Source organism: Haliotis rubra, unplaced genomic scaffold (genome assembly GCF_003918875.1).
Source record: "Haliotis rubra isolate DU_JTF1 unplaced genomic scaffold, ASM391887v1 Scf504, whole genome shotgun sequence".
In the NCBI taxonomy this organism is placed as follows: Eukaryota; Metazoa; Mollusca; class Gastropoda; order Lepetellida; family Haliotidae; genus Haliotis; species Haliotis rubra.
The window spans coordinates 480,234-507,731 of record NW_025767196.1 but is presented as its reverse complement, the minus strand read 5'-3'; the positions used below and the strand labels follow the sequence as shown (position 1 = coordinate 507,731).

The 27,498-nt window shown below is 39.5% G+C and overlaps 2 protein-coding genes across 2 annotated transcripts; one reads left to right on the top strand and one right to left on the bottom strand.

Annotated features, from left to right (window-relative positions):
* Positions 1-2,177: 2,177 nt before the first annotated feature.
* Positions 2,178-13,579, bottom strand: LOC124291990 (retinol dehydrogenase 13-like). Its single transcript, XM_046729068.1, has 7 exons — positions 13,407-13,579; positions 11,063-11,181; positions 8,456-8,608; positions 6,895-6,999; positions 5,499-5,708; positions 4,037-4,244; positions 2,178-3,219 (listed from the first exon to the last, which is right to left on the bottom strand). The coding sequence occupies exons 1-7, from the start codon at positions 13,505-13,507 to the stop codon at positions 3,111-3,113; spliced, it is 1,005 nt and encodes a 334-aa protein (XP_046585024.1). The 5' UTR covers positions 13,508-13,579; the 3' UTR covers positions 2,178-3,110.
* Positions 13,580-13,591: 12 nt separating this feature from the next.
* LOC124291991 (retinol dehydrogenase 13-like) lies at positions 13,592-21,243 on the top strand. Its single transcript, XM_046729069.1, has 8 exons — positions 13,592-13,817; positions 14,438-14,520; positions 15,897-16,015; positions 17,156-17,311; positions 17,952-18,056; positions 18,387-18,596; positions 19,402-19,609; positions 20,905-21,243. Exons 2-8 carry the CDS (start codon positions 14,441-14,443, stop codon positions 20,999-21,001), a joined length of 975 nt encoding a protein of 324 aa, XP_046585025.1. The 5' UTR covers positions 13,592-13,817; positions 14,438-14,440; the 3' UTR covers positions 21,002-21,243.
* Positions 21,244-27,498: the final 6,255 nt, after the last annotated feature.

Here is a 27,498-nt window from a genome sequence, read left to right as displayed (position 1 = left end):
TTCAACATGTCAACTGAAGCTGGTTTAACATGTCGGTGATGACTGATCACTGACTGAAATGAATATCCTGTTTTTGGCCATCTTCACCATCGAAAGCAGGATACAATGTTTTTTGTAAGTTTTGTTTTACACAACTGTCAGCAACATTCATGCAGATAATGCAACTTGTAAATAATACAATTTTGGCCTTGACAACCAGTAGTTGAAAGTATGATTATCTGTCCTAGACAAAGACAATGATGACACAGGTAACAGCTAACACCTGGTCATCATAATTACAACAATCTCATAGCTGGATATCTATTGCAGACCGAGTATGTGCATTGATCACCCCTTGCCATTGTCACGTCATAGACACAAATGCATTAAAAGTAATACATGAAAGGTAGGGTTCATCAAGAAATGTAACTAGAATTTATTCATGAAAATTACCATATATATTTTTATTAATTTTCAAGACCGAAGGAAATAGTTTTAGAACATGAAATAGTGAAAATCTGTTCAAGCATTAGATAAAGACTATTCTTGATGGAAGTGATGACTCATCAGAGATGACCTATAAATCTTGGCACAAGACCATACTGATGGTATCATGTAAAGCAATACAAAGATTCAATTGAATACCATAACAATTAACCAAGATATATATCTACAACATGTTTTTTCGAGTACACTAGAAGTATATTATCAGTACTGGTTCGTCTCCATGAGACCCATCTCATCATGTGACATTTAAAGTTGTTTACAGATAAGCTGTTATTATTCAAACAATGAACAAGACATCATCAGGGGTTGGGTAAATCATTCACCTAAATCAATACCATATTTGTTTCAACAGTCACAACCATTTAGCAGAGGGAACGTATAAGAGATTCACTGATCCAGTAGTGCAGTGATGAAAGTGCAGAGTGAATAAAGGTGCAAAAGTATAGCGTGTAAATGTTTCAAAATTTTCCTTGGAAAAAAGCTGGGTAATCAAGTGTTATCAAAATTAAAGCTGGCTCATATACAAAAAATCAGATGGTTTCTGGGTTTTTTTGTGTTTGTATGTTTTCTTATATAATGTTTAACTTGCAAATCAAACAGCATCTGTTTGTGCACACAACCATTTCTGATAACACCTCTGGTTTTAACCAAAGTTTTCAATATATCCAGAAGACCACAAAGTGCAGCAAGTGTAATGTCTGCAGGTTGATCTGGCTCAGAACTGCTGCCAATTTGATTACAACCATGCTCTGAATAAATATCTCGGTAAAAACCTACCCAAATGCAGTGTCTTACTTCCATGAAAGAATATCTACATGAGGATGGCACTGTACAAAAACTATGACGATAATAATAGCCTATATAAGGAAGTCACGTTCACTTCAGCGCCAAGATCCCTTTGTACAATAGCATACATATTACTGACATTCATTTGACAGTTAATTACTGCCCTTCCTTCAAGGTCATACAAATCCCTCTACCATGACCATCACATTTCTGTATAAGTGTTTGAAAATACATGTCAAAATATAAAGAAAAATTAACAGTGATGTGAGAAGACTATGATCACAACTTCTACACAAGATGCATGGAATGCAGAGTTCTTGGAAACAGAACAGTTAGAACTGATACACTGTATATGGAACATTGGAAATTTTACTATAAATTGTATATTTATATACTTATCCTATCTCACGGTACGCACCTCTCTTCTTCTTCTACGACCAAGTGTGGAAATGTGCTGTAGGCTAAGTTGAATCAAAACTTCCTGGCCTCTGACCTCTGCCCCCACTCCGATAACAATACCTGTCAATCATCTCAATAAGCGTGCAGATCGCTCAGATGATCACGTGACGCTCTGTGCCTGTCATTCTCTTTCTTGTCGCTACACCGAGTGGACATGTGTTGTTCTCTCAGTTAGACATTATTTGATTGTCAATATGGTAAATAAATCGAATCTTCTAAGAAACGCAAACATTGTGATCAGTGCAACAGCAACTTTTCCGCTGCTGATCCACACGCTTGGCTTGGTCGTAGAAGAAGAGAGGTGCATACCGTGAGATAGGATAAGTTTAAAAATTATACTTTTTGGCAATTCTGGACATGATGTACACCCGTCATTTATGATCCACATAATTCGTTAATGAAGTATTTACCTTACACACAGAAATCACAACAGTTACAGGACAAACTATGGGAAGGTTATTGCTTTGTTTGAACCATCACGGAACATGTCTGACAATAAATATTGATCTATAGAGTCTAATGGAAGTTGTTACTACGAGCAACGGCTTCTTATGTCTTCTCTATAATATTCTGAGGACAAGATCTTTTCCCTTATGTTCCACATAGCCTGAGTTTAATATATAAATGGACGGTCTGATGGAAATAGTAACAGAAGAAGAAAAATTGTAAATCTTCATAACATTTGTCATGACAGCTTTGCGACCGGTCATTTATAACATGGAGGGTAGGTCAGAGATTATTTTGGTCAGATAAATTATTAAAAATACTGTTCATCTAATGTGTGAAATATTCTTGGATGACCTTCCCAATGTACTCGAACCTTTTTTTTCATGATCCTTCCCAAAAATGTGAAACCATTCCAAGAGACTGTCTGTCATAATTTTTGTGACCCTCCCCAATTCCAGTTGACGCGCCCCTTCTACAATTAATGGACTGATCCGTTGCTATGCTGGTGCAATGGCACTCATTCAAATGAATGATCTTTTCAGCCATTTCTTCATCCTGGTAGGTTCAAACAGAAATCCAAACCTTCTTCATGTTTGTTGAAAAAATTACTTGATCAGGCCATGTGAAACCGACAAAGATGACACCCTGTCTCAGGTGCAATCATAACACTAAACATCCTACACTACGGTCTGACAAGAAATTGCTAGCTTATGTGAACTAAATTTCTGTTTTCATTCTGGACTTGTTACCAGACTCTGTTCCACAATCATCATTCTACATTTCCCAACATGTAAATGCCACTACCAGGTAACAGGAACAATTCCTGAAACTATCTATCTGTTCGGTCAGTAAGAATAAATTTATCATAAACTCCACTTTCAGTGAAAGATGTTCTTTTGATGTTTCGGTATCTGGACTATAAAAACAAGTATTTATTTAGTCTTCTTCTCAAGACCCGTCCACTTCACAGACTCTTTGTGTAACCTCTCTTGCAGCTCTTCATCCAAGGACCTGCCAGTCAGCTCACTCAAAGTGCAGTCTCTGAAAAACACAAATCAGTGAGGTCGAGTCACAATATTACATATAATTTGCTTTGTTAGCTAAAATATAATGTTCCCTTTTCTTGTAGGCAAATTTCCAATGAATACAGTTTTCTATTATCATTTTATTATTAAAACTAAACAAGGCCACCCTTTAAGTCTGGATTAGACAGATTTGAGTTTGGGTTAAATTATCGCAATGAATTCAGAACCATAAATTTGATCTGGCATCGACAGACATCTATCACGAGTAGTCAGAATTAAGGTTAGATATTCCATTGTAAACAGTTGGTGATTTTAAAAAAGATAGATCCTGGTATGCCTGAAGGACACGACTCTGCACTAGTAAATGTGACGCGTGAGACAAAATGTCCATCTGTTCCTTCAGTTTTTTATCCATAGTGATAAATGTAGAGGCAGTGGGAACAGGGATTGCTACTGTCACTGTTATAAAGGTACAATAAGTTTTCTAGAAACTGTACCATCACACCTACCATGTTTGTTTACAACCAGGGGCAGGTAACTCTAAGCACTTTCTGGCCACTTGCCTTTCACTCATTTGTCATTGACAATAGCTACAAATATTTATCAAACACGTTTCCACTGCCATTAAGATTACTCACACATGACAGTTGTAAGGTCACCTAACTCATTGAGATCTAAAACCTTTCAAAGATATTCCATGTCAAAATGGTCAAGAAGAACAATGTCCAAGCAATAATCCAGCAACATCATGGCAAGGGACACCAGAAATGGGCTTCACACAGTGTCCAATGTTTAGAGAGATGCCTCATCAAAGTGTGACATAGACTACTTACTTGTAGTATTTTCCTGACACGCCATCAATAGATTTCGAACAAGCCAAAAGGAGTGTTGTTTGAGCACCATCTGATGGTGTCTTCATGAGGAACCACACAATCGGGGAGAAGCTAAACCGCAGGAAGGAGTTGTTCTTGAAGGGGAGATTACGATGTCCATTAGTGTTGACAATTCCAGGATTGGTCACATTCACAATGACCTTGGTGTCTGCAATATTGATAACATTCCATAATATGCTTTATGAACAAAAATGATCACAGCACAAAAACATATGTTAAAAATACTTCTCATGAAGGGGTATGAACTTCAGAGGCAGATCATAGATTTTTTAGAAAGGGAGGTTGTACATAATACCCAAGTCATGTAATGTAATGATTGGCAGAGGGTGTAAGGTTTCAGAAACGTGAGTTTTTGGCAATATCATGGCGGGGGACACCACAAATTGTTCGCATGTGGGGAATCAAACCAGGGCCTTTGGCGTCATGAGCAAACGTTTTAACCACTAGGCTACCCCAAGGCCCCGTTTCAGACAAGACTGATTGTGTAATTTTTACACATCTGTAAGAACAATACGAATAAATACAAAATATTACTGCTGGTATCACTTGTTCACAGCTTCTGCTAATACCCCATGCAATTTAAAGATGTTAAGTATCCTCTTTCTAAACATGCTAAACAAAGAAATAACAGTGAAACAGATCAAAGAAATTACATATGAGTCAAAATAATCATGACGCCATAAGACACATATTATGTCAAATATCAAAGGTGTTATGAGATAGATACTGTTACCTTTCGAATCAAGGGACATTCCTTGAGCAACTCCGCTCATTACAAAGAAAGATGACATTTATCAAGTGACTGAATCTTCTCTCTAAAACGACTGACTGACTCACTGAGTTTGGTTTTATGCCGCTTTTAGCAATATTCCAGCAACATCACAGCGGGGGACACCAGAAATGGGCTTCACACATTGTACCCATGTGGGGATTCGAACCTCGGTCTTCGGTGTGACGAGCCAACGCTTTAACCACTAGGCTACCCCACTGCCCCCTCACTAAAACGAAGTGTGAACAAGTAAACATATACAATCTGTAATTACCTTTAAGGTACTGTTCATAACTTATTTGGTGTGTGTGTGTGTGTGTGTGTGTGTGTGTGTGTGTGTGTGTGTGTGTGTGTGTGTGTGTGTGTGTGTGTGTGTGTGTGTGTGTGTGTGTGTGATATTTTAAGGGGGGTCACCCATTTTGTTCTATGGGGGTAGGAGGGGTCATCAATTTTGTACACATGTACAAGGGGGTGGGTCAGCAATTTTGTACATGACATGCAGGGGTGGGGGGGGTTACTTTTTTACATAAATTTTAGGGAGGGTCATTCACAACATATATGCTTCTCTTTATAATTATCATCATTATCTAAGCGAGTTCCATATGTAGTGTAAACAAGTAATCTTATAACTACCTTTAAGCCGACGTGCCAAGTGAAGAGTGTACAAGTTGACGGCCAGTTTACTCTGAGCGTACGCCTGTCCTGGACTGTAGTCTTCTGTCATGTTGATGTCATCAAAGTTGATCTCCCCAAGGTTACTCGCAGATGCTGAAGTGTTGACGATGCGACCCGCATCGGATGCCTTCAAGAGGTCCAGTAGTAACTCTGTCAGCAGGAATGTACCTGCATCCAGATAGCAAGAAGTGAAAGATGAATCGATGAAATGATTTCGGTTTCGGTAGCAGCTATGGAATAAAATATTCTGAGTCCTGTGAAGTGATTTGAACAACAGACCTTCAGATCCGAGGTCTGATGGCTTGTCAATATGACCAAAGATGTTTATACAGTTGAAGTGTCTGACCATCTGATCAGAAAGTCAACAGTTCGAATTTCATCAGTGGGGACTTGGAATGTTTTGGTGCCCAAAAGCATTCATCTATTAACCCTAGATTTCATTCCTAACGCTGATAATGAAACCTCTATGATGATAGAGGAATGTTTCAGTGCACCTCTTATGGTCTCAACTCCTCATATGGTAATGCATACACATTACATATAAGCACAATATCTCCTAAACAAGTAATATGCCTGAGTTAAAGGGGCTAACTCAGTATAAAAGTTCAGTTTCTATCTAAGAATTAAATTTCAAAGCTCAATTGTAACACCTCCATTGACGATTATGAGTAATGTCTCTTTCCTAATGTCCAATCAAATTCCACCTCCAATCACTGGCATTCACTTTAAAACAAACGTGGCATCCAGTCAAGATGACGTGATCGATAATCAAGATGTATATTGTAATAAAACAGGCTATCATATGCAGTACAAACGTCGCGCCACTACCCATGAATAGTGCTGGCATGCCATGATACTGAGTGAGTGAGTGAGGATGTTTTACGCTGCTTTTAGCAATATTACAGCAATATCATGGTGGGGACACCAGAAAAGGGCTTTAACTCTTTAACCACCAGTCTACCCCACCACCCTGCCATGATACTGAGCTGATATCCTGTGATGTAACTTGAATACATGTACCAGGGGCGGATACAGCTTTTTGAGAAAGGGGGTTGGGGGGTGCACACTATTGAGAAAAGGGTGTGTGCACACTGCATTTCCACCCGAGTTTCAATGGTCATATAACAAACTTTCTGGACAAGGAGGTGGGGGTGCACTCACCCCACCCCCCTGGATCCGCCTATGAATACTGTTCAAAGTGGTGTTCAACTCACACCAGAACAGCCTGTACACACTGAGGAGAATCAACCCTGACTGTAGGTGTGACACCTTCTCCACTAGGCTATCCCATCCCTCCTCTTCCCCTAAATGCCCACAAGGAGTGTAAGTAGAAAACATCAGAAATCATGTGTACCTAGGTAGTTGACACCAAATTGCACATCAAACTTTTCCTCTGTTAGAGACTGGGGACTCATCATCACGCCTGCATTGTTGATCAAAATGTCCAGTTTCTTTTCCTCTGCAAAAAAACAAAATCGTTAAACTAACTGAGGTATTACTTGGCACTGGATCAAACATGTATCCTGATGTATCCCAACATTCTACATGATCTAGGTATGCAGTCAACAGCCAGGAAGGTAAAATACATTTCTATGTCAATAACACACATTTACTTTTGACTAAATTTGCAAAGAGAACTTCCCTATGTGAATTTAGAATTTAATGACGCACTGCCGGTATTAGAACCACATACGACAAGTTTTACTATCACCAGCATCGTATAAACACATGAATGTTTTATTTTAGCAAAATATTGTATATATTGCTGTAAGATGGACTGACTGACTGAGTATGGTTTTTACACCGCTTTTAGCAATATTCCAGCAACATCACGGCGGGGGACACCAGAAATGGGCTTCACACATTGTACCCATGTGGGGATTCGAACCCGGGTCTTCAGCGTGACGAGCGAACGCTTTAACCACTAGGCTACCCCACCGCCCTGCTGTAAGATGGAATAGTAATATGGATAGTATGTTGCATAAGGTTACAATGGTCTGTCAGTGGGTTGTACAAGGTTACAATGGTCTTTCAGTGGGTTGTACAAGATTACAATGGTCTGTCAGTGGATTGTACAAAGTTACAATGGTCTGTCAGTATGTTGCATAAGGTTACAATGGTCTGTCAGTGGGTTGTACAAGATTACAATGGTCTGTCAGTGGATTGTACAAAGTTACAATGGTCTGTCAGTGGGTTGTACAAAGTTACAATGGTCTGTCAGTGGGTTGAACAAGATTACAAGGGTCTGTCAGTGCATTGTACAAAGTTACAATGGTCTGTCAGTGAGTTGTACAAGATTATAATGGTCTGTCAGTGGATTGTACAAAGTTACAATGGTCTGTCAGTGGATTGTACAAAGTTACAATGGTCTGTCAGTGGGTTGAACAAGATTACGAGGGTCTGTCAGTGCAATGTACAAAGTTACAATGGTCTGTCCGTGGGTTGTACAAGATTACAAGGGTCTGTCAGTGCATTGTACAAAGTTACAATGGTCTGTCAGTGGGTTGTACAAAGTTAAATGGTCTGTCAGTGGGTTGTACAAAGTTACAATGGTCTGTCAGTGGGTTGTACAAAGTTACTATGGTCTGTCAATAGTGTCAGTGGGTGGTATAGAGTTACAACGGTCTGTCAGCGGGTTGTACAAGGTTACAGTGGGTTACACAAGGTTACAACAGGTAGTATGAGGTTACAATGGGTTGTCAATGGTCACAGTGGGTTGTACAAGCTTACAATGGGCTGTATGTAGGTTGAACCAGCTTATAATGGGTTCTACTACATACAGACCCAACAATGTTACAGTAAACTGTCGTTAACAAATTCTTTTGAGGGTATAATAATAAAAACCTTATTAGAAATAATTTTCATATAACGGTTACAGATCGATAACAAAGCTTTAGACAGAGATGGTCTCTCACTTTTCTTGAAAGCTTCCACAAACTCCCTGATAGACTTGAAGGAGGCTAGGTCACACTTCATGACGGTCACTTCCTGCTTGTGGAGCGTCTTCATTTCCTCTGCAGCCTCCCGACCTAGAGCCTCATCCCGACAGGCGATGATCACCTTTCCACCTGCACAGACAACACGGAAAACCAGCTACATTACAACTTCCCATCACTTTGATCTAATATGGGAATATCATCTTCACAGGTGTTGAGGCATTACATGTTGAAACCTTTATCATAGCATATGTGTCTTGATTTATGTTAAAGATCACATATACTCTAGGGGGTACAAATACATAAATCACTAATTGGCATCGTTATAAATGAAACCCAGTCATTAAAACTACTCATTTTGATCTTTATTTAACTTAAATCGACCTTTTTTGACAACAGTGCACAATTCTCACCCGCGAACGAAATTTCAACCAATCAGAGTGGCGCGTGTCTGTGACGTCATATGAGGAATAGAAATGAGGGCCGATGCAGAATTCATGTACATTTCAGGGGGTAAATTATCTTGTTTACAGGTTTGTATAAACCTGAAATCGTGGCAACTGTTGTGAAAAATGAAAGCTATATGTTCTCACAATCTACTGTCATTTAATTTTGTCTCTTGCTTTGCCTAGTTTCCGAGTTACAACTTGTTTTCATAGACGATTCTGTCAAAATAGCTTGGTGTCGCTAGGCCTTTTTTGTTCGAGCCAGACGCTAGTGATAGCGAAAACGATGATCAGCCTCACTCATCACGGTTACGGTTAATTTTTTCAACCTAAACAGTGGGACATTAACAAGGGTGGATGCCCATCAGATGCAGGTATTTGAAAATATCCCTGGTGGTTCTTGTCTGATTGTAATAAAGTATCAAAGCAGTGTGGGCTTTTTCAGGTTTTCTAATGCCTGGATGGTATAATGACTGATCCAAATTGATCCCATTTCTGTGGGTTTTTTTACCTCGATGTTTCATCATGTCATGCAAAAATATGATGTCTATTACGTATGATATTAATTTTTTTATTTATTTGAATCCGTAAACTAAACAACCATTGCTAGAAGAATCTGAAAATTTACTTAGGTACATACAGTTTTAGCACACAGCAAATGTTTATATGTATTTCTTATGCAACAATGAAGTTCTGTTCGTATTCTCAAAGCAGTGTCGGCCCATAAGTTTTCACATGCAATTAAAATTGCATGCAATGCAACAATTAATATTCTCTTGTTGTAACCCGTGTTAGATGGTATAAACCTACACATGTCATTTGTCATCATTCACTTGATGGTCAGTTAATTAATTTATAACAGGTATAATTAGTGGTAACACCACTTAGATTACCCGACAAAGGTTCCCATTTGGCATTTCTTGTGTCTGGAGTAAATACTCAACAATATAAACATTGATCAAAGGATTAACCGATAACACGCTGATTGATTAATTACCTTTATTTTGTCAAAAGGTAGTGTTTATGTATGTAGATTTACTAATCTATACTGAATACACTCTGTCGTGTCTGTGTCTGCGTAAAAACAACGTCCTTCTTTCAAAGGATTAACCGCCAATACATTGATTGATTGCTCATTATTGGCTAACTAAATTACTTTTTTTAAAGAATGGCGGACATTATGCAATTAGTTGCCAGGTGTGCTATCTTGGGTGACCAATGAGACTATACACCAATGTGAAATACCTGAAATGATATATGGATTTTTCGTATATTAGACTGTTAAAAGACACATCACTTGGAACAGCTGCAGATGAATGGCATATCACTTGTTTTTGTGGATATTGATGAATACATTCCTCGAACAAGGTAATAGCCTGACATTGTTCCTATAACTTTAATCTGTTTTAATTTTAATATTTGCATTTTGTTTTTATTCATTTGTCGTAGCATTCAACAGAATCATTGTTTTCGCCGTGAAGTGTAATGAGACAGACAACATACACTAGGGCGTGTGTGTGAATTATGATTCACATTGGCAAATTATAAAATGTCTAGATATTACAGTCCTGTGATAAATTAGGTGTAAGTATCAGCCGATCGTAAAATCAATTAAAATATACAACACAAGTATTTTTCAGATAGCACTGTGTTACAGAGGATACCTAGTCTCATTGTAAAACCACAGGTGTCAATATATTTCTACCAACACAAATTGATCAAAATGATACAGTCTAAAATTCACAATCTTGCATATTACTTCATGTCAATCTGAACTCAGGCTTGTCATCTATCTTGTCAAGCATCTTTCTATTTCAACCCAAAATGCAGACTTGCAATATTATGCCATACACATTAATTACATATTGGCCAGACAATGGTCACTTTCATAAAATAATGGTCAACACTGACCATCTTGAACGAAATACACTAGGAAAGAAGTGCCCTCAAGTTCAGTAAAGTGCTAAGAGACCAAATTGTAAGCAGATCCTGGCACAGCTCAAGGACGCAATTCTGAACATTGAGAATATTTGTATCTGAGATACTGTGGCTCCAGATAAGGAAAGTGACACAGTGTTTGTACACTAGACCTGCTCCAGAAACACAAGGTTTATGACCTTACAATACTGAGTTGACCTACCTCTCCTGGCCATATATAACGCTGCAGCATTGCCGATGCCTGAGTTGCCCCCAGTGATGATAACAACCTTCCCTTCCAGTTTGACTTCCTCCACAAACTGTGCACCACGCAACCATTGTCTGCAAACAATATACATAACTCTAGTTCACCATACACACACAAATAAAGGCACAATCTGCAATAACTAAGTCTGTCAATAACCATACTAAATATTGAAACCTACGGGGACTATGATATGTAGTCACCTTGCTCAAACTCAAGAGATTTTGCTATTTGTTGTTTAACGCCACACTCAGCAATATTCCAGCTATATGTTGGCGGTCTGTTAATAACATGCTGGAGCAGACAAACTAGTGATCCACTGCATGAGCAACGATCTACAAAACTGTGACATGCGTCACTGACTGACTGACTGATTTAGTATGGTTTTACTCAGGGGACACCGAACATAGGTTTCACTCACCGTACCCATGTGGGGAATCGAACCCAGATCTTCAGTTTGATGAGATGACACTTTAACCATCAGGCTCCCACCACTGTATTTAAGTGTCAATTTTCTTGTCAAAACAATTTGGAGTTTTTTTTAAGTGATGGCATAAAGAGTTTAAATTCTTCAAAGGCATTTAGAAGTTGGTGTAGTAATACAAGACAAATCTTATGGATAACAACTTCTTGATTTATTTTACACAACGTTTCTGGGCTAGTTCTTGCCCCTTCGTCAGAAACTAGCCCAGAAACACTGTGTAAAATAAATCAAGAAGTTGTTATCCATAAGATTTGTCTTGTATTAAGAGTTTAGTTAGGACTAGTTCATATGAATAAACTCGTATTCCAGCCATGGCCTACATCGAGTTTATACGGCGAGTGCATTTTCTTTGACGCACCTTTCCGCAAGAAATTTGAGTGGAACAGTTATAGGCAAAAACAAGAATAAAGACTCAACCTATCGACTAATGCATGTGCATGCATTACTAAAACAAACAATCGTCTTCAAAACGAGACACTTACCTCCACTAAAATCGATTCACTTTATTACTAAATGACCTGAAACATAAATCCCCCCACCAACTTTCCACCATTTGTCGACCATTTTGGTTATGGTAATTAGCAGTTGTATCAAAAAAAGGAATCGTATTAAACGGACCGTGATTACATGACGCTCTGAAGTCGGAGGAAGGGGGACAAACTTTTAGCAGTTTCTATTTGTTCCTAAATACGTTTCAATGCGTTTCCACTTTTTATTCAACCACTAATTACCATAATAGTATGGCCGACAAATGGTGGAAAGTAGGTGGGGTCTTTATGTTTCAGGTCATTTAAGTAATAAAATGAGTCGTTTTTAGAGGAGGTAAGTGTTTCGTTTTGAAGATGAATGAAAGTTTATCAATCCATGCACAAGTATTAGTCGATAGGTTGAGTTTCTACCCTCGTTTATGCCTAAATCTGTTGTGCCTCTCTGCCTAGTGAAGTGCGTCAAAGAACTTGAATTAGCCGGCTAGACGTCGAGCACACCTTGGTATAGTGCAAAGTCGTCTAGTTATATGCTGGACTAAGTTAGGACCTGCAACTTCAACAGTTGTGGGTCATGATGGCAGCCTGGATGTATGGCAGTGACTGTATATGATGTACAAACACAGTGTAGTGATGTGATGAACCCTCAACACCTTAGGCTACCAGCATGATCCTAATGGTAATGGAAAATAATCATGATTTTCTTTTTGTCATGATACAACTTAGTGAGTACCATTACTGTATTAGTGAGTGAGTGAGTTTAGTTTTACGCCGCAATCTGCAATATTCCAGCTATATGGCGACGGTCTGTAAATAATCGAGTCTAGACCAGACAATCCAGTGATCAACAGCATGAGCATCAATCCACGCAAATGGGATTTGATGACATGTATCAACCAAGTCAGCGAGCCTGACCACCCGATCCCGTTAGTCACCCCTTACATGACTGCATTACATAAACATGATAATGTAAGTCGTTTCATAATGTATACAACAGGTTTCTTCATGTATATGAAAAAAACTGGCAACTTTCTATCAGTGATAAGCAAATGTACAGTGTGTGCACCTTGCGCAATAAGGACTTGTGGCTTCGTTTGATATTAGAACAAACGGTATTTTACACTATTTCAAGTTGTACAATCTCACCTATAATTCTGAGTTCATTGTTTTTCGGGTTATGGTACAGAACTCACTGAAAAGCTAAAAATAATATTTACTGTTTCAAAGAAATGATTGGAATCAACTCACAACTCGATAAAATGCATAATGCATGAGAGCTTGCGATCGAAATTAGAACAATGGTTCATCAGTTTCGTCTATATTCGAACATTACCTTGCTGCATAAAATATTCCGACAGCAACACCGATGATAATTGGCCACCAAGAGGTAAAAATCTTCTCTGGGTCTGGGAATGGCAGCTGTGGTGTCGACATGATGAAGGATGAATGGATCAGCACGCCCAGATATGCACAACCGGTCCGGAACTCGTTTCGTGTAGAAAAAGGGGGAGGTAACTCTAATTTACTAATTCTCACGTTGACTTGCTGTGTTGTATATAAAACCTTCGGTGAAGATACTTTTTAGTGTTTAGTTGTTGGTATTCATGTTTGCTGCAATAAAATGGTGGTATGCAACGGCATGATCTTATTACAGCTGGACTAATGTCTTCAGATTGGTTCTGAAGGCGTATGACCCTGCTCAGTCGGTCACACATTGGCTTGAAGGAAAGGTCAAAATCTGACAGTGAGTGTAGTTCACAAGTTTATGTTATGTCCGTTAGTCAGGGAGTCAACTTTGTAACGTTCTAAAAGGTTCCTCCCATTTCCTGTTACTAATGACAGACTGTGTAGTACACCCCACGCAATAATGATTTGCTACTTGCGATCTTTCATTATTGGCAATATTGCGTCAATTTACCTGAAAAAATTAACATTTTGCTTGAGGAATTTTATGGCTCGAAATTATGGTCATTTTCACAGTTTCATAATGTTACCAGTTCTACACCATGTTTCAAACAGGAGATTACTTTTTATACTAGATTCTAATTAATCTATGTTATGATCATAATATTATTATGTTAATTATTATTATTATATTATGATATTCAGCATGTTCAGTGAACCTGAAAAAGTGGTCCTTAATTTTCTGCAAATGCAGTTACTATGAACGGAAAATCAAGCCCATAGCAATCGTCACACAGACCTGCAATATTGTAACTAATGTCACACTGCTCATAATATCAACCTCTGGTTCTTATGACTGTAATTATAGATGAATCATAGATCACTTGTTACATAATTGCTGGAGGAAATTAGCAAAATACTTTTACTTTCCTCCTGATCATGTTATGTTCTGTTTTGTAGACAATGGGGTCCTACAGTATGCCGAAGTATGCTGTACCTTTAAGTGCCCTTGGTACTCTCATGGGAGGAATATATCTGTTGAAGTGAGTGCAAGTATATATAAGGGTATATATAGTGAATCTAGTAAAATTGTCATTATTTTAAGATTAATGAAGAAGCCATGCAGTTGGCATGGGTTAATGCAGGCTTTGAATTATTGTGTTGCCCCATAGATATGAATACACTGAAAGGAATTCCTCGACATTCTATGGCATTTAATTGGCTAATAAGCAAATTGTTTTGCATGTAAGTTTGTATGAATCAAAATAAATAAGATCGTGTCGATAGTAATAATGACGATTTGAGCAGTCTTACTGTTGACTTATTTATTTAACAGCTGGTAGAATTTCAACTTGTTTTGGGTATTGCTATATTTTATGACTATTCAGGCTAGTAAATTGGTGTATTTCTATCCCTGATGGAGACATTGATATGTACCAACACGTACTTGGATAGTTGGTGTATATACACCAATCTGTACACAATGATGTTCTGTACACAATGATGTTCTGTAGACAATGGTGTTCTGTAGACAATGGTGTTCTGTAGACAATGGTGTTCTGTATACAATGATGTTCTGTACACAATGATGTTCTGTATACAATGGTGTTCTGTATACAATGATGTTCTGTATACAATGGTGTTCTGTATACAATGATGTTCTGTAGACAATGATGTTCTGTAGACAATGGTGTTCTGTAGACAATGGTGTTCTGTATACAATGATGTTCTGTACACAATGGTGTTCTATATACAATGGTGTTCTGTACACAATGATGTTCTATATACAATGGTGTTCTATATACAATGATGTTCTGTAGACAATGGTGTTCTGTAGACAATGGTGTTCTGTAGACAATGGTGTTCTGTATACAATGGTGTTCTGTACACAATGATGTTCTGTAGACAATGGTGTTCTGTAGACAATGGTGTTCTGTATACAATGGTGTTCTGTATACAATGGTGTTCTGTAGACAATGGTGTTCTGTAGACAATGATGTTCTGTAGACAATGGTGTTCTGTAGACAATGATGTTCTGTAGACAATGGTGTTCTGTAGACAATGGTGTTCTGTACACAATGATGTTCTGTACACAATGGTGTTCTGTAGACAATGGTGTTCTGTATACAATGGTGTTCTGTATACAATGGTGTTCTGTATACAATGGTGTTCTGTATACAATGGTGTTCTATATACAATGGTGTTCTGTACACAATGGTGTTCTGTACACAATGGTGTTCTATATACAATGGTGTTCTGTACACAATGGTGTTCTGTATACAATGATGGTCTGTATACAATGATGTTCTGTATACAATGGTGTTCTGAATACAATGGTGTTCTGTATACAATGGTGTTATGTATACAATGATGTTGTGTATACAATGGTGTTCTGTATACAAAGATGTTCTGTATACAGGGACTACATGGGGGGAGGGAAGTACACCGGGGAAGAGAGGTTGGCTGGGCGGACTGTCGTCATCACTGGAGCCAACACTGGCATCGGGAAAGAAGTGGCAAGGGACCTGGCCAAGAGAGGTATGTTACACTGCTCAGGATGGAGGTAATATAAGTGTTGGATAGTTGATAGTTGTTTGTTTATACAATGGTCAGGTATTGTTATGACATGTGAACAGCTCATTCCAAACTGAAAAACTCATGTTTCAGTGTTATCTCATTCTCTTCCCACAGAGGTTACTCCTGTCATATCTTCCTACGTAACCTCTGTTCTAATACGGCCCTTTCATGGTGTGAGCGTTCAAGACTCGTGATTGGAGGCAAACAGATTTAGTTGTGCAATCAATCAGCGACGTTGTTTCAAAAGTGATGATTCGCGAGGCCTCGGTAATTTCCGTATGCTTCGAGAAAACTAAACTTCTTCCCCTGTGCGATGCGAAAACGTTTCTTCTAGACAGAACTCAGTCATGTTATGGCGGATCAGTGGCGTGTTTATCGCCGTCGTTGACAACGGACAAGCTAGCCATTAAACGTCTTGTGTGTAACATCAACACAAGTCCCCGGCAGATGGGGGATATTTGTGGCCCCACCTTTGCTTGTGTTAGTCAAGTTGAATCTAAGTCGATGTAACACGTGTTCTGATTGGATAGAAAGAAGGGAGATAATTCGTGTTGCGATCCTTTGCCGCTAGGGGATTTTACGAGAACCGGGAAATATGGCTGTATTAGAACAGAGGTTCGTAGGAAGATATGACAAGTAACCTCTGTGGGAAGAGAATGGTGTTATCTGTGTTATGAAACCATACTGACTGACTCAGTCCAGTATTGATCAAAGTGTCAGATATTGTGAAAGCAACCAAATATTATTATTTAATATCGACCGCCTCCATGGTCTAGTAAATAGAGCAGAAGGTTGGTGGTTCAATCATTGGTGCCATACCGAAAATAGTAAAATATGGTACCATTTGTTAGATTATGTGATAACCCGTGAACATCCGGGTTAGAATTGGTCTTCAGCAACCAATGCAGCTCTAAAAATACGAATTCAGTCAATATTTTTTTAAATCCTGAAAGGTTAATGAAACTCTATGGTTTTACTTATTTAAAGTAGTATTTGTCTTAGTAATTCTGATAATGTTTGGAAAATATATTTATTATGAATGAAACTGTTTGCGTGGCAGCAGAGACCATATACTAGTAATAGATGTGTCTCTGGTGGCAGGAAGTCGTGTCATTATGGCGTGTCGGGACCTGGACAAGTGTGAGCGTGCCCGGGCGGAGATCGTGGTAGAGACGGCAAACCGTAACATCAAGTGTCAGCTGCTGGACCTTGCTTCGATCGGGTCAATCAAGGCATTTGCAAAGGCAGTTAATCAAAGTGAGAAACAGGTCCTATAACATCTGGGGTGTGGTCAGTCGAGTGGTCAAAAGTTCTACTTACTTGAGTATGGCAGTGTTTTTCTATCCTGTACATGTAACCATATAACATCATTTAGTGTACATTTTCTGTATGAGTCAGGATCTGCTGATGTGATAGATTAAAGATTCATCATTATGAACCATTATCTGTGGGACAATCTCCTTGCTTTCTTATTGGTCCTGGAGCGGTGGGGTAGCCTAATGGTTAAAGCGTTGGCTCGTCACGCCGAAGACCCGGGTTCGAATCCCCACATGGGCACAATGTGTGAAGCCCATTTTTGGTGTCCCCTGCCGTGATGTTGCTGGAATATTGCTAAAAGCGGCGTAAAACCAAACTCACTCAGTCAGTCTTATTGGTCCTATTGGTAGTGCTAAAGATGACCATCCTCATGAAGATCTGTGTTAGAATTGGTTTTCGGCAACCCATATCTGTTGTAAGAGGTGACTTTTGAGTTGGGTGGTCATCGTATCCCAATTGCATAGATCGATGCTCATGATATGATTACTGGATTGTCTGGCTAAGAATTGTAATATATAATGAGCAATTTGCTTGTCTGTTCTGTGCGATGTGTCTAACAAATCTTAATGAATATATTCAGATGAGAAGCGTCTGGACATACTTATCAACAATGCTGGTATCATGAGATGTCCGAAACTGCTGACTGAAGACGGGTTTGAGATGCAGTTAGGTGTCAACCATCTAGGTATGTTTCAAATGCAGGGCCCCGTTCCTCAAAGCGATCGTAGCGCTACAACAGTCGTAAGTCTATGTTAAAGTATGGGAGTTACGATCATCTTAGCGCTACGATTGCTTTGAGGAACGGGGCCCAGTTTAGCATTAGCCATATATATGATCTAGGAATGTTTCAGCTGACTGTAACTTGTTCAATGAGGGTGAATCAGTTCACTTTTTAACCATTTTGACATGCAAAACTCTATTAAAAGATCGAAATAGATTTGTGAAGTGTATTCAAATTTGTATGTACTGTTTCGGTTTAGCACTTTTTTGAGTTACCTGTTGTATCAACAATCAGGACATTTTCTTCTGACTCACCTGCTGTTGGACAAGCTCAAGGCGTCTGCTCCAAGTCGGATCATCAACGTATCCAGTCTGGCCCACAGTAGGGGCCGCATCAACTTTGAGGACTTGAACAGTGCAACCACTTACAACCCTTCTGGAGCCTACGAACAGAGCAAGCTTGCCAACGTCTTGTTTACTGTGGAATTGGCAAAGCGATTGAAAGGTATCACAGCCAGTCGTATGAAAATCTGATCTTAGTGCCTACTGCCACTACACAAACATCAGATCATGTGTCACATCATAATGATCTATAACAAACTATGACCGGTCAATGAATGAAGCTGACATTGCCAAATCAGAAAGCAACTTTCTCTAGCCTCCTGGCACTAATTTTAAACTGGCGACCTACATTCCAGACAACACTTAAAATTATTTTTGGACAAATTTCATAATTTGAAATTTTAAAAACTGAATGAACTATACTTCTGGAATGTCTGACAGATAATCAATATTATATGGCAGTACTTCCGAAGGTCTCTACTGTTTCAATTGTTTTTATCTCTGTGAAGCAAAAGACGATGATTTTGATTCAATCGTACAGCCCTGAACATTGTTAAGCTGTCTCAAGGTTGCATGATTTGAAAGCACATACAACTTTTCCCTTCCCTGATAATGGTAAGTGACGAGTTATTTACTGACCATTCTGACGCAACCCAGAATGAGATGACCATAGATCTTTGTTAAGCTGTTGCAAGAACTGAGAAGAAGCAGAACTGAGATCTGCTTCTAACAAGATTGGTACCTGTATTGTTGTGCTAGCCTGATTCAAATGTTTTATTGATACACTTGAACTTCAGTTTGGACATATTTGTATGAGGGTTAATACTTGTTACTTGTTAGCGTCAACTGATGAAGCAGATGTGCCTGTATCTTGAAAGCATCTGTCCATCTGAGAACCACTTAACAGATGATGGTTATATCATATTGACAAGAAAATGTTAACCTGGATCTGATGATGTTTTTGACAGACACTGGTGTAACTTGTAATGCTGTCAATCCTGGGCTTGTGAAGACAGAGATCGGCCGGCACCTGAGTGTCACCAAGTCCTACATCTCCAGCTTCCTGTTGTTTCCCTTTCTGTGGCTGATGTTGAAGACGCCGCGGCAGGGAGCTCAGACGACACTGTACGCCGCGCTAGATCCCAAGCTGGCCACAGTCACAGGGAAATATTTCAGGTACTGTATGCATGTACACTATCAGATGACATTGTATGTCACGCAAGACCTAATCATGCCACAGTCACAGGGAAATATTTCAGATACTGTATGCAAGTACACTATCAGATGACATTGTATGTCACACAAAACCTAATCATGCCACAGTTACAGGGAAATATTTCAGGTACTGTATGCATGTACACTATCAGATGACATTGTATGTCACACAAGACCTAATCATGCCACAGTTACAGGGAAATATTTCAGGTACTGTATGCATGTACACTATCAGATGACATTGTATGTCACACAAGACCTAATCATGCCACAGTTACAGGAAAATACTTTAAGATTCTACTTAGTTATCTGCCTTTTGTTTGAAACCATGTGCTTTGAACATGTGATCACGAGCTACGTTGTGATTGGTTGAAATATAATCGAAGATTAAACGAGACTTACCTGTAAGTTAAAGGCTGACCTAGATTATATGAAACTAATCACAATTAGGAGGGATCACGTGCCCTCCCAAAACTTGACAGTTTCACCCACCCTTATTGTGGACACGGTTTCAAACACTTTAAAGTCTGACTCCTGGCTCGCTATCGCTATCTCACGTGATCCCTCCTACTCGTGATTAGTTTCATATAATCTAGATCAACCTTCAACTTACAGGTAAGTCTTGTTTAATCTTCGATTTCCGTACGGTTTACGGTTAAATGTGCTGGTAACGATGAATGTTCATGAATTTGTTACTTTGACTGCTTTCATGTATATTCAGGGTTTTGCATGACGCGTGATTCCTGCGTATTTGATGCAACAATTATGTTAATGACTCTCAAAATACTATCATATGAGTCATTGACGCAAGTTTTATAGGTGGCCCTCACAATTCAGTTCAATAAAATCGATTTGATAAGCAAAAAATGATATTGTTCGATGATAGTTTGACTTTTACAGAGCTGTCAGATTGTTCCAGAGAGCTCAGAGGACACAGTAATCCTGGCTGTGTGAATTGAACTATGCTGTAGTTTCATTTGGTGGTATGACATACACAGTTACATACTGAGAATGATGAACACAAAGATATATTACAATTTTCATGACTCCCAAATATTGAAAATGACTCCCAAAAATAAATATGGTGAGTCACCATGAATCCCATTTTTAAAAGTCTGTGTAAAACCCTGATATTTATATCTCTTCTATGTCTACAGTACTACATTATTACCCTGTAAAGAGGACTTGTTGTTCAGTACTAAAAATGAACTACACTCAAATTATTATTGCCTGGTGATCGTGTTTTCTTGTTTCAGTGACTGTGAGGAACAAGCCTTGTCACAGCAGGTTGTTGACGAAGCGGCCATGAAGAGGTTGTGGGTGATCAGTGAAAAATGGACTCGAATCACATGACATTATGTGTTACTTATTACTGTGACATTGAAAGTAATTGCTGTAGTGCTGAGAACTGTGAAAATATTACCCCTGTTGACACGAGCTCGGACTTCAAATACAGAGTGATGGGCTTTGTTTCAGATTTGAGACAAGAGTGTGCACTTCCATGTAGTCAAGTGAGGGGTTGTATTTTTGTGTAGATATCTGGAAATGTTTCATGGTGGTGTGAATAAAGAAACATTAAAAGAGATATCAACTTTTCAAGTAGTTGTCTTGTGAACAAGTCATTTTCAAGGGTTAGTACTCAGTATTAGTAGCTCACACAATGGTATGGTAGCACTGTTCCTTCATCGGGTGTAGTGGAGGGGAGGTAGCCTAGTGGTTAAAGCTGTTGCTCATCATGTCAAAAGACCAGAGTTCTATTCCCCACTTGAGGTGAGGTGAAATTGGGTTTAACGTCGTACTTGAGAATATTTCGCTCATATGACGACATGCGTGTGTATATGTATGTGCGGCTGCTTGTACTAGCCCAGACTGAAGCTGGTTTTATAGTGCTAGCCCACTGAGATACCATGTGGCAGTGAAGCATGAATATCCCACTCAGACACATTATTCTCACTCCGAGCTGAGCAGTCCTTGTTGTACCCATTAATGCCGAGCGCCAGGCAGGGACCAACAAGTACCATATTTTAAAGTATTTTGGTATGACGCGGTCGGGGATCGAACCAGCGACCTTCCGCATGTCCCACTTGAGTAAAAGATGTGAAGCCCATTTCTGGTGTCCCTCGCCATGACATTGCTGGAATAGTGGCAAGGGTGGATACAGCTTTTTTGAAAGGGGGATGCACAGTTCACCCGTTTTAATGGTCATTTAATAAACTTTCAGGACTTCCCTGCAGACACACACCCCACTCTGGAGCTGCCTGTGAGTGCTAATTGATATAACATACTCTAACCCTAACCCTCATTTATTCACTCACTCACTGTTCCTTCATCAGGTGCAGGGACAGTAGGTTAGCCCTGTGGTTTAACTTGTCATGTCTGAAGCTGTTGTCCTCTGCTGTGATATTGTTGGAATATTGCTAAAAGCAGTGTTAAAACCAAACTCATCTCTTCAGTTCCTCACTGGATCCATTCAAAGTGAGCCAAATATCGTGAATCATTTCATGAACATGAAAAGAGAGTTCAGGTGAAGGGGAATGTAGTGAATGAGTGAATATGATTTTATGCCACTTGTAGCAATATCACAGCTGGGGACACCAGAAATGGACTTCACACATTGTGGCTTATCACACCCAGGTCTTTGGCTGATGAGTCAAGGCTTCAAGCACTACAGCTTGTTCAGCTTGACCTGAGCTCCTCTACATAAGCATGAACCAGGAGGTCAAATGGCACAAACGGGTTATCTTCATTAAATAGGGGTGCAGAGAATGTTATTAATGTTGCGTTCGTGCGAAGCATTTATACAGAGATTCGTTACAGAACTTGTCCCGGAAAACAACACTTCTGAAAAAAACAATCATGTCAAGGTTTAATTGAATTGTTTAAACACAGTCATATGCTATCTGGTTTGGTTTACTAACTTTACAACTTACAGACGTCAGTTACTTTCACAATCCGATTCACTCTCGCTATCACTCTCTACACCCAGTTCAATTATCACGTTTTCAATTTCATGTTCAATCGTAGTATTTCTGTCCCAGTAGTCGCTTTCCAAATTTTCAACATGGGCCCAGCAACCAGTCCACTCGTTTACACCAATCGTCTGACAAAGGTGCACCCCTTCACAATAATAGACCCAACCAGTTGGGCACCTAATCGCCAGTAAGCAAAGTCAGCTGCCTAACCCGCTCAGCGATTAGGTGCCTGACACTGAGGGTGTGAGTTCGAATCTCGGATGGGCCTCAACCAAAAAAGTACTAGAAAGTGTAATCCCAAATATGACACGTTACATCTGACCACTTTCTAACTGGCATTTTGTAATGAAAGAATTAATAGTGAAATCTTTTGTTGTGGACAAGGAATGCTGTCATTGAGGTACAGCTACTGAGGTCATTAAAGTGGAAAAGGCCTGAGATCTGCAACACTTCGGGCTGCACAAAACAATGTTAAACCCCAACCCAGTGCCCAACTTCTTCTTAAACTGGCAGTTGGAGACCAATATGATCAATATTGTTGACTGGTTTCTTCTTTGTAGGGCACAATGTGTGAAGCCCATTTCTGGTGTCCCCCGCCGTGATGTTGCTGGAATATTGCTAAAAGCGGCGTAAAACCAAACTCAGTCAGTCAGTCAGTCTTCTTTGTAATAGTCCATTGTATTATGTATTTTCGTTTAAAGAAATTGGAGATTGGCAACAGTATACATTTTCTTAAACCACTCACTACACTTGATGTAAAAAACAATGTTTCCAATTTTCCCCATCATCCCATTGGCGGCCATATTGGATTTCAAAATGGCCGCCACATTCAATAATGTGCCACCCTTTTTTTTCACTTTTAAGATAAACTTTTATGAAGCATTGGCCTGCGATGGGGCGGGGGCACGTACTTAAACCTTACGTCATCGCATAAACTCCTCCTGCTGTACAATAACGTCCTCTCTAGGTTTAAACGGCACAACACACCTATAGTCAATAGTGGTATTAATTTGTTTAACGCTGCACTCAGCAACATCCCAGCTCCACCTACAACAACAAGTCACCTGCAGCCCCTACACGCTGGGATTATCCAGTCATTCAAGGCTCATTACGGGAAACATCAGCTCAATCACCTCGTTGAGTGCACAAGGCCTCTAACTGTCCTACCTTGTTATAATGCCACCCTGCATATAATGCCATATTTCTCCTGGACAAACCGTGGCATTATAACCAGGGTATACTGTATATGTCGGTGGATTATGAAAGTAATCTGGCCTATACCAAACATTCGACACCATGAACATCGATCTACGCAATTGGGATACGATGGCATGCATCCAAGCGAGCCAGACCACAGACCCATTAGTCGCCTCTTAGGAAAAGAATTGTTGGCTGATGACCAGTTCCACCCCTGAATGGACTGGCCATTGATGCCAAAGAGGTATACCATAGATGACAGAGGAAATTCAAAACAGGAACTGTATGAGTCAGAAAGGGTCTGTCAGAAAAGAATGTGCAGATTTATGGCTAGATAGATCAAGAACATACTGGGACTATTTAAAGGTCACATGCAACAAAAAAATCAAGCATAATTAAAACACAATTATCACTTGTTCACGACATATACTAGTAATATACATTGCTGATTATGAAAAAAACATGTAAACAAAACTATAAGCGTACAATCGCAAATCAAAAGTGCAATATTTTGTACTTTGGTTTACTTCCCTCGAAACGAAGGACCCAGGATACCAAACCCAGTCAGAGCTGGTGGGTGTGCACTCAAGTGTAACGAGGCCTTTCATTGGCTGGTTCATTTGCTGATGCCTTCACGGCTCATTGTATGTGTGTGTATGTATATAGTGATGTTGGGTTTTGTAAATACATGCTCATTTTTTTGGTATAACATTTTGGCAATCAACAGACATCATAACATGTCATGTGTACAAGTATCACACCTGCCTGTCTGTGTAATTACATAATGTAACAGAGACCGAACTCGGGCCATAAATCGATGCGTTTTGTTTATGGTGTATAGCCTGATAGGTGTTAAGTTCAAATTGCATGTGACACATAGGTGTCAATAAAACAGACATTGAGTTTTGTCTGTGACAACGACATATCTATATCACAGTTAGAAGTTCTGTCAACGCTAAATAATGACATTGCTTTTAAGTATCGAACTGAGAAAGTGACTCGGTAAGAAGAACGTGTGGTGAAATAGACAAATGAAATTATATAAACAGTTAAATCGGTAATTTACTGTCATAACATATAAAAAGCTCGCGCTTGTGAAATATCAGCAAAACATTAGAAAAAATAGCTCACATCAAAGCCTTCACCGAGTATTCGCCGCCAGCGAAGGTTTTCCGTCTTGAAATGTCGAACGCCTCACTGGTTGACACATAGCTGAGTAGATCTAGATCCTAACAAGGTTCTTTTATGTAATGAGTAGATTATTTGCTAATTTTTTTTTTAGACTACTCCTGCTCACGACCTTATATTAAATCCGGACATCCCGCTTCCAAGCTGTGCGATCCTATTTCACTGCGCATGCGCTATCAGCGCAGCCCAGCTCTTGAAACCACTTTTCACCCCAGGCGCTGGGGTGGATTTAGTGAATCGTTTGAACTCCGATTTTGCGGGGTTTTTTCCATCGAGTTATTTTTCAACTTTATAAGCTGAATTTGCATTTTTGATGATTTGTATCTGTAAGTCCATACCGAAAGGTATCAGAATCTGCAAAGTTGTGTTTTACGTTGCATGTGACCTTTAAGGTAACACCGTAGAATCCTGAATATCGGACAGGGAGGCAGAACAAAACCATTTAAAAATTGACATCAACATTTTATGGAGGTACTGGCTTGTGTGGTAAGGCAAATGGTTTATAGCATATACGCTAAAAACCCATTGAAATTACGTCAACAAAAATAACTCCAATCGCTTCTTAGTTAATCATTAGTAACAAGAAAATGTAGTGACAGTAGAAAATAAATGATGTCTTCCCGCGCAATCCATTCTTTTATTAACCAATCAGGAAAGAGTTATGTGGGCCACATTATTTTTCGGTTCATAGAAAACAGAGAGCCAGAATTGCCTTGGTTGGGCAATCAAAAGCCATGGAATCGCTTGAATTATTGTTCATTGAAAAAGAAAATACATAGAAACAGAAAGCGAAAGACTATGGGAGAGGCAAGCTTGAATGTAAAAGCGTATCCCAAATCAGGTGGTAGATTTCGTTCCTGATCTTCTCTCAGAACGAGACATGTGCCCCACACAAGTAAAACCAGTCTAAGTTATAGTCCATAATAATCAGATTTTGATTCCGCGAAGAAGAAACGCCGATCTGTATTTCAATAGTCTAGAACTTGGAGTTTTGTTTGCCTAAGTATGTCCTGTAGCTGTGACTTTGTTTGATGATGTAAACTAAAGGTGTGCTACTCGTTAGTAAATAGTAGGCAACTGTAGATCCAGAGTACAAATACCCTTTTTAGCTATATAGTGAGGAAGTAGATGAGGTCAGTGACGCTTTCAAAAGTATTCCAGTCACATCACGACACTGCAGGTTGAATGGGAAGAAAACCCAGAAAATCAGATTTTAACGGTACAGGCTAGCTATTCTCGAAATGTTCGTAGCCCTACGAACGTCTTAAGTCCATTCTTAACACATTGGCTACGATCAAAGTTAAGAATTCTTAGGGCTACGAACGTTTCGAGAATAAGGGCCCTCGTACTAGGCATATCCGTGAAAATCCGGGTTAGAATTGGTCTTCAGCAACCCATGCTTGTCATAGAAGGCGACTATAACGGGATTGGGTGGACAGGCTCGCTGACTTGGTTGTCATCGGATCCCAACAGCTTACAACGAGCAATGGGCGACAACAAACAAACAAACAGATTTTAACCGTACAGGTTTCTTGCAAGGCCTGTTAATTAGCGCTCACTGTTTTGGTGAATCCCACAAACACGGTCTTGGTGCTGACAGACCTATGAACATAATCAGGACGAACCGTGATTCGAACCCAGGATCGTCAAAGGTTATAACACGCCTCAGGGAACATTTTGCACAATAAATGGCAATGTTTTAGACGAATGGAACACCAACACCCAAGAAAATCACGTACCGTCCAAGCGTGTACTCTTGCTCTATATGATCTACAGTATGTGGCGTAAAGTGCCGCTTACGGTGTTTCCAAACGATAGTGAGGAGGTAGGGTATCCTTGTGGTTAAAGTGAACGCTCGTTGCGTCGAAGATTCGGGATCCATTCCCAACTTGTGTACAACGCGTGAAGCCCATTCCTGGTATCTGACGTGATATTGCCGGAATATTCCATAAAACGTGGCATATAACAAAATTCACTCACTAACCAACTGACAGTTTAGGAGAAGCTGAATACACCGAAACCAATGTCTGGCTGTTAACTCGTTCCGATAGGTGGACTTTACCCAACACTGACATTTCTGCTGTGTAGGTCGAAACAACGCGTTTCCATGGACCGTAATCGGGTCCATGTGGGATTCGAACCGACGCAAAGCGGACACTGGCACGTCTTGTTGACGAAAACCTGCACAACGACCAATGCAGCACTGTGAAGTGTAATAGGATCTCCGTAAATACATTTCCATGTTTGAAACGTTGCTGGGTTGTTTTGCAGTGTGAATGTCGGTCAGGCGCTGGCACAGATAGATAACTATGGCTTTGCAGTAAACAGTTCTGTACTTGCCTGCAGCCAGTTTTCAAAACAGGCTTATTCTAGACAGCACACCGTTTTACGTTTGTATACAAACTCGTATCTGCTAAGTGTAGATGAAGAAAACAATTCTATAATTATATTGTTCCTTTTTCATCTATATCATCTTTCCGTGAAAACGCAAAC

Excerpts from the sequence above, each read along its gene's own strand:
- LOC124291990 (XM_046729068.1), bottom strand. The coding sequence starts at position 13,507 with ATGTCGACACCACAGCTGCCATTCCCAGACCCAGAGAAGATTTTTACC. Across the intron at positions 11,182-13,406 it reads GGAATATTTTATGCAGCAAG|ACAATGGTTGCGTGGTGCAC; the intron begins GTAATGTTCGAA and ends TATTGTTTGCAG. Across the intron at positions 3,220-4,036 it reads GTGTCAGGAAAATACTACAA|AGACTGCACTTTGAGTGAGC; the intron begins GTAAGTAGTCTA and ends TGTGTTTTTCAG.
- LOC124291991 (XM_046729069.1), top strand. The coding sequence starts at position 14,441 with ATGGGGTCCTACAGTATGCCGAAGTATGCTGTACCTTTAAGTGCCCTT. Across the intron at positions 18,057-18,386 it reads GTTAGGTGTCAACCATCTAG|GACATTTTCTTCTGACTCAC; the intron begins GTATGTTTCAAA and ends ATCAACAATCAG. Across the intron at positions 18,597-19,401 it reads ATTGGCAAAGCGATTGAAAG|ACACTGGTGTAACTTGTAAT; the intron begins GTATCACAGCCA and ends TGTTTTTGACAG.